The 7,584-nt window shown below is 29.6% G+C and overlaps 1 protein-coding gene across 1 annotated transcript in view; it reads right to left on the bottom strand.

Annotated features, from left to right (window-relative positions):
• Positions 1-695: 695 nt before the first annotated feature.
• LOC113558579 (dynein heavy chain 3, axonemal-like) overlaps positions 696-7,584 on the bottom strand; it is a 29,781-nt gene continuing 22,892 nt past the window's right edge. Inside the window, exons 47-49 of the mRNA XM_026964074.1 lie at positions 4,960-4,998; positions 4,419-4,532; positions 696-1,202 (exon numbers count right to left, since the gene is read on the bottom strand). Coding sequence (XP_026819875.1) covers positions 1,020-1,202; positions 4,419-4,532; positions 4,960-4,998 — 336 coding nt within the window. The 3' untranslated portion in view covers positions 696-1,019. The remainder of the gene's footprint in view (positions 1,203-4,418; positions 4,533-4,959; positions 4,999-7,584) is intronic.

Below are 7,584 nucleotides of genomic sequence, written 5' to 3'. Positions count from 1 at the left end.
GTGGACCTAAATAATAAAATATATCTACTGTATTTTCCTCTGACTACAAAATAACTTTCTTGTTATTATTTGTTGTAGTTACTGCATTTCCTAATATGAGAGATAATATTAAATGATGTTGATGATATTACATTTTATAAACAATTTCTACAACATCTCATCTAATTTTTCTTGTGCATTCATTTGGCACTTTTTCATTTTTATAGATTGAAAACATGGCTCAGATCGAAAATGGGGGACAAGAAAGTTTAGGTGGTTAGGCGTTACTGCATGTAAATAGACATATTGATATACCTACTGAGCAAATAATTAATAGTAATAGTTTTATAGACCTCATATTATAATCAATAATATCATAATGCCAAATATGTAGTTTAAAAATAATATAAATGGTATATAAAAAATTATATTGTCAAACATAAAATTTTTTTTATAATTATTAAATAATGGGTGAAACTTATTAAAAATAAAAAAAAATAAAACAAAAAATTTTTGACAAAGTACCATATTATTTATAAATTATATTATCTATATAATAATAAATAAGATTTTTTAACACGTATATTATAATATATAATTAAACAAAATAATAATAATCATAAAAAAAATGTAAGTAACGTTGTGTATCTACATTAATATAACGATGCATATTAATCCTAGGTACTTATCTAGTATAAAAATAATAAATAATAGTTGGAATGTACTTATATTCCTCAAATTTGTTACCTTAAATTGGTATTAGAAAAAAAATGAAATTACCTACTTTTAAGATTACGATACAGAACATTGTTATCTATATTTAGCAGTAGCAAACAACGTCTTAACTTTTAAAACTAAAAATTATTATATGATGACACATTTTCTTGTGTATCTAAAAAATTGTTTAAAGCAGTGCTTGGGGATGTACCAATAGAATTCAAAGGAATAAAAAGTTATCATTTGAAGATGGACCAGAAAATTTATAGGATAGCAAAAAAAAAATATATATATATATATTAATACAATTATTTTGTAAGTATTTAATTGTCTAATTGACACAAGCATGCGGTTCCTCGTTTAATCCAATGATCTTTTGGTCGATCAATTAAGAAGTCCATAAACATCACAAAATTAGTCGAATGGCCTGTAGTCGAAAGAGCACCTTGGCGAGCACTCGTCTTGTAGATTGGAGCGTCATAATACGATTTCTTCTCAAACTGCGACTAAAAAAATATGATAACAATATATAACGATTTTTAATATTTTTTTTTCTGTTGGATAAGTTTACAAAATAAAGTATACAAATTGTTTTCTATATGGCTATATGTATAAAAATACAGTGAAACCTCTGAATAGCGGACACTCTTGGTCACCAAGAGTCCGTTATTTTGAAGGGATACATTTTTGAAATTAAGTTTTATAAAAATGTACTATGTATGTAGGTATATGCATGTATAATGTTATTAATTATTATTTATTGTAAATTATTATATTTTTATATTTTTCAAATGATCATCAATTATTATTTAAAGTATATTAATTTTACAAAATTATTTACATGTATTTAAATTATTTTTGTTTGAAAAAATATAACAATATGACGAGTCATATTTCGAAATTGGAGAGTCTTAGTGGAAAATTAAAACAATTAGGTGAACTAATATCCGATTCAATGCTTATGGTCAAAATATTAATGACTGTCAGAAAATTACAAACATTTTTACAGTGCATGGGATTCGATATCAAATGTGGACAAAACATTGTCTAACTTGTCATCCAGACTCATGGTGGAGGAAACAAGGCAAACTCAAGGACATGATGCTCAGAGAGATACTGCAAGTAGTGCATTTTCGGTAAAGAAAACGTATGGAACAAATAAAGAAAAACTACAAAAATTGGTAATTCTGAAAACCAACAGAATAATGATAATAAACCAGGCAAGTGCAATCATTGCAAAAAACCAGGGCACTGGAAGCGTGATTGCCGGATTTTTTTAAAAGAACAAAAAGAATGAATTTAGAGCAAATCATACTCAGGAAATGCGTTGGTTTGAGTACAATCAAAGGACATCAGTGAGTCAGAAAAATGGTATGTGGATTCAGGTGCAAGTGATCACACCTAGGTACCTAAGATGGAAAAACACCTTACGAATTATGGTTCAATAAAACACCAACGTCAGATATAAATCATCTGAAAATATTTGGTAGTGAAATTTATGCACATATACCGAAAGAAAAACGAAGAAAATGGGATCAAAATGAAGAAAAGGTATTTCGTTGGATATTCAAAAGGAACGAAAAGATATCGAGTATGCTTTGGTGGAAGAAAAATTTCACTAAGCAGAGATGTTATATTCAAAGAGTCATCAAACCCATCAACAGCTACAGAAGTAAATGTTATAAATGAAGCAGAAGAGGAAGAAATCAATTTAAACAATCTTGCTGAAAACTTTGAAGATAAAAATGACAAAGAAGAAGAACTGAATGATGATAATCAGATGCCAGTTGAAGTAGAGGATCAACAACAGATGATACTCAGAGACAGAGGAAAATTCAATAAACCTATTAGGTATAGCGATGCATTTTTTACAGCTTGTAATGACCCAGCTACATATAAAGTAGCTATGACAGGTAAAAATGCAGACAATTTTATTGGAAGGCAGCAATGGATGACGAAATGTTATCATTGCAGAAAAATGAAACTTGGCAATTAGTGGATTTACCAAAAAATGAAAATCCAATAAATAAAGGGTGGATATATAAAACTAAGTACAAAACAAATGGAGAAGTAGATCGATTTAAAGCTAGGCTAGTTGTAAAATGCTGTGCGCAAGTGTTTGGAATAGACTACCAAGAAACGTTTAGCTCCGTGGTTAAGTATGATTCGATTTGTATAATATTAGCTATAACAGCAGCAAAGAAATTAGTTCTTAAGCAATTCGATATAAAGATAGCATTTCTTTATGGTGACTTTGGAGAAGAAATATACATGAATCAGCCTAAAGGATATGAAGATGAAAGCACTCAAGTTTGCGAATTTCAGCGGAGCTTATATGGACTGAAGCAAGCTCCCAGATATTGGAAAAAAAAGTTCAATAATATGTTAAACAGTTTCGACTTAAAGGAGACCAAAGCAGATTCTTGTGTATATATAAGTAAGATAAATAATTATAGTAGCTATTTTTGTAGACGATGGACTTGTAGCAGCAACAACTGTCGAGCAGTAACCTGCTGAGTAAGCTGAGTCAGTAACTTGGTCAGATATCTCAAGGACAACTTTGAAACAAAAGAAGGCGATTTAGATTTCTGGGTATAAAAGTGAACCAGAAGATTGATGTATCAATTTTCATACACTAGACATCGTACTGTGAGCGCATAATTTCAATATCGAAAGTGCAAACGTTGTGCACATATCAACCGATCCTTAACACACCTTGAACTTATCTGTGTTACAGACACAGTCAACACAAGCAGAGGGACCTGAGGGATACCCTCAGGTATCCCTCAAGGTAGTATACTAGCTCCCACACTTTACAACTTATTTACTTCCGATATACCACATTCTGACCACACCACTCTTGTAACGTTCGCTGATGATACAGGCATGATATCAACAAATGTCGACCTAATTGTAGCCTCCTTTGCACTCCAAACACATTTTACTGAATTTCAAAATTAGTTCAATCTGTAGAGAATTCAACAGATTACACAAATCAACAAATCAACGCACATTACTTTTTCCCTACGACCCCAGGCCTTGCCCCCCCCAACGACCCTCAATAATGACATAATTCCCCAAACAAAAGTTACCCGCTATCTTGGAGTCTCTACCTCGATAACAAACTCGCCTGGGCCAATCACATAAAAACAAAGAGAAAATCTCTCGATTTCAAACTTCACAAAATTAGACACCTTCTTAAATCAACTCTTCCACTCAGTACTAAACTTTTAATCTATAAACACATTATCCGCTCTACTATGACTTACGGAATACAGTTTTGGTTTAGAAAACATATAAAAAATCTAACACTCAAATATTTCAATCCTTTCAATCAATTTGCCTTCGCCTCATCACTAATGCCCCCTGGTACGTCACTAATCTCACCCTCCACTCAGACCTCAATATTCAAAACATCTAGCCTACTATACTCTAGCCTCATATTACCATAAGCTATTCCATCAAAATACACTCAACTATTCCAATCCACTTATATCCAATTTATCCTTCCTCCTTATAATTTATAATATAATTGAAAAAGTAATTTTTAACATAGTTATTATATTATTAAAATAAAAGTTCATCAAAGCAAATTTGGCTTAATTGGATTCCTGTAGATCACCTGGGAACCAATTTGGCAATTGAAAACCAACTAGGTAGGATTCTCGTATTGTATAATGTAGTGTATATATGAATATATGAGTATTACAAGTATACTGTACTTTAATTCCTGGTTTGAAACAAATTATTGGAAGAGTATCGAAAAGAATCCTTGGATAAGACTCATTCAATATTTGTAATTCTCGATCCCATCTAGCTCCTTCTAAAAATAAACCCTGTAAATATTAAGCATAAATTAAATATTATAGCTGTTAATGCAGCAATATAATTTTTCAGACGATTAGAAAAGTACAAAGTTTAATTTTTACAATTAATAATTCAAAATATTATATTATAAATTATGGATATAAATTAGTTTCTCAATTTTTATTGCAATATATTTGGCACACGATACATCATGTATATTATATTAAAAAGGTATATAGTTAGTTGAAAACGTGGTATATAATAGGTAGGTTGGTAGGTGTATAAGATATGATAAAATGAGTGGATCTCCTATAAGTGCGTATATAAGGTAATTATATAGCATTTGTATAGGTATATTCATTTTTTTACAATTCAAACAATTTTATTTAGAAAATTACTTATTAATAGACAATAGTAGGTTACGTAAAATATTGTAATGTGTGTGTGTGTGTTTACCTTTACAAAAACGCTGAATTTTTCAATATCCAATTTGTCCTTTATTAATACAATATTAACGAGAGCATGAAAAATATAACAGGTTGCTATAAAGTATAAAATATAAACTAAAACTAATAATATATCATTATAAAACTAAATTAATTGACCACGATACATTAAAGTCATATAATTGTTATTTGTTGTATTTATAATACAAAACAAAATCAACTGTTTGTACTCGTATATTTAAATCGAGACTAACATTTTATTATCATCCATATAGTCAGATATAGGTATAATAATTTAAATTTATTAGTGTTAAATAAATGAAACAAATAATATGAATCGATTGTAATAATAAATATGTAGGTGTGTATCGTATAATCGCGTATATAATAAATTTGGTATTCTATAGTGAGTATTGTTGCAAAGTGCAATAAAGATGTTGTTATGTTGAATAATCTCTATGAACTATAAATAATTAAATATGTAATATTCACTTAATTACTTAATACAAGTAATACAGCCTTACAGGACATGTAATAGGTGTATAACTTTCTATTTGTAATCAGAATTCAGGATTTTCGATCTGTTAAAAATATAAAATAAGACAAAAAAGATTATAATTTATTTAACAAATAGTGTAGGCATATGTGTACTAGATAAATGTAATAATGCAACTCAATTTCCGCGTGAAATAATTACGTATTCACATGCCAAATTTACATCACATGGATAAAAAAAAGTGAAAGAATTACTTGTATGATACAAAAAAATGAAAATATTCATGAACACCCATGTTTACACCACATTCCATAACGACGATTTGACGTCATAACCGCACACTTGCCGTTCATAACAGCTTATTTTACACCGTTCAATAACGTATAAATGTATTCCATTGTTAAAAAGGGAAATTTAAAAGGTCGATAGTTCAAAACAGCAAAATCATAAAATTGTTTTTCATCTGGAAAAGTAGCCATAATCACAAAAAACGCCTTAGGAATCAAATGTGATGGACGCTGATGGCAAATAAGGCGAATTAAAAAAAAGTTTCGACCATAATCAGCTTGTACATTTTGTCATTGTAATTTTTTTTTTTTATATTGGAATGGAACTGATTTTTCTGTAAAATCCCGAAAGTTTTATTTTTATGATTTTATGATCTTGATTAAATATGATTAACTGGTGTGCGGTACTAAATGATATTGTTATTTCAGATAAATGTATACGTTGTTATTAATATACATCAACGTGTGCGGTACTGAACTGTTTGATTTGGGGAAAATATGCAGAATTAAGTATACAATTGTGCGGTTTTGAGTGTCCATGCCATAAGTACAATTTTAGGCACCCTCCTCTTCTTCTGGCGGGTGTCGTTCATAACCACACACTTATAAAAACAGGTCGTCGTTCAAAACCGCACACTTTTATATCTTAATCCCGCATATGTTCGCCAAATTAAACCGTTCAATACCGCACACATTGAAATTTATCAATAACGTATAAATTTATCTAAAATAACATTATCGTTTAGTACCGCACACCAGTTAATCATATTTAATCAAAATCACAAAATAATAAAAATAAAAGTTTATACGCAGATTGCTATATCTACACGTTTAAGAAATAAAATAATATTATACGATTATGGTTTTTATTTTCTAAATATTAGTACCTAATAAGTTAACAACATTTAGTGTGATTGCGACTCTACTCGACTTCACATACATTTATAGTAATTTAACATTTAATAATTTAACATCGAAATCGCATAACGGATGACGTGATACAAGTGTACACAAATAATAAAGGTGCGCAATCAATAATTTACCAAAAGTATTCATATCGACTTTTTCATACAAATAAAAATTCCGGGGACTTAGTTTGGCGTTGCAATAATAAGTTATGCGGTGTTATGGTGACGACAAATTCAAATGTAAATGTATTCATCAAACAGAATGAAAGTGAACATTACCATGAAACAAATGAAATTAACCCAGAATTAAAAGAAATTCGATGTGCCATTAAACGTAAATCGCAATTGGATTTAAATAAAAAACCTTTAAAAATTATAAGGCGAGAATTATGTATGTCTTCAGTGAGTTCAGATAATATTGATGCTATGAGACAGTCTATGTATCGTGAAAGACGAAAACTTCTACCCCCTGTGTCTGTGTCACTCTCAGATGCTCTTAATATGGTAAAGGAATCAAACATCACATTAAATAATGGTGAACAATTTGTGTTTGTGAATGGGTCCACTCAAATAATTATAGTGACATGTAAAAAAAATCTCCAATTTTTGTGCAATGAAATTGAATTTATATTAGCAGACAGAACTTTTACTTATTGCCCAAAACATTTTTATCAACAATATACCATCCACGGTGTTTGTAAACAATATTATGTACCACTTGTTTTTTGTTTTTTTTTGCCATCAAAAACAAAATATATTTATAAACAAATGTGGTAAACATTAAAAGATTTATGTTTAAATAATGCCAGTAGTGTATTCCAGCCTTCTCTCTTACTATTCGATTTTGAACTTGGTGCTCACATTGCTGCTAAAGAAGTATTTCCTTTAATTATTATTAAAGCCTGTCGTTTACATCTTGGTCAAGTATGGTATAGAAAAATCAG

The sequence above is a fragment of the Rhopalosiphum maidis genome, chromosome 3, assembly GCF_003676215.2.
Source record: "Rhopalosiphum maidis isolate BTI-1 chromosome 3, ASM367621v3, whole genome shotgun sequence".
Classification (NCBI taxonomy): Eukaryota; Metazoa; Arthropoda; class Insecta; order Hemiptera; family Aphididae; genus Rhopalosiphum; species Rhopalosiphum maidis.
The sequence above is the reverse complement of the archived record's forward strand: the minus strand, read 5'-3'. Positions and strand labels throughout refer to the sequence as shown.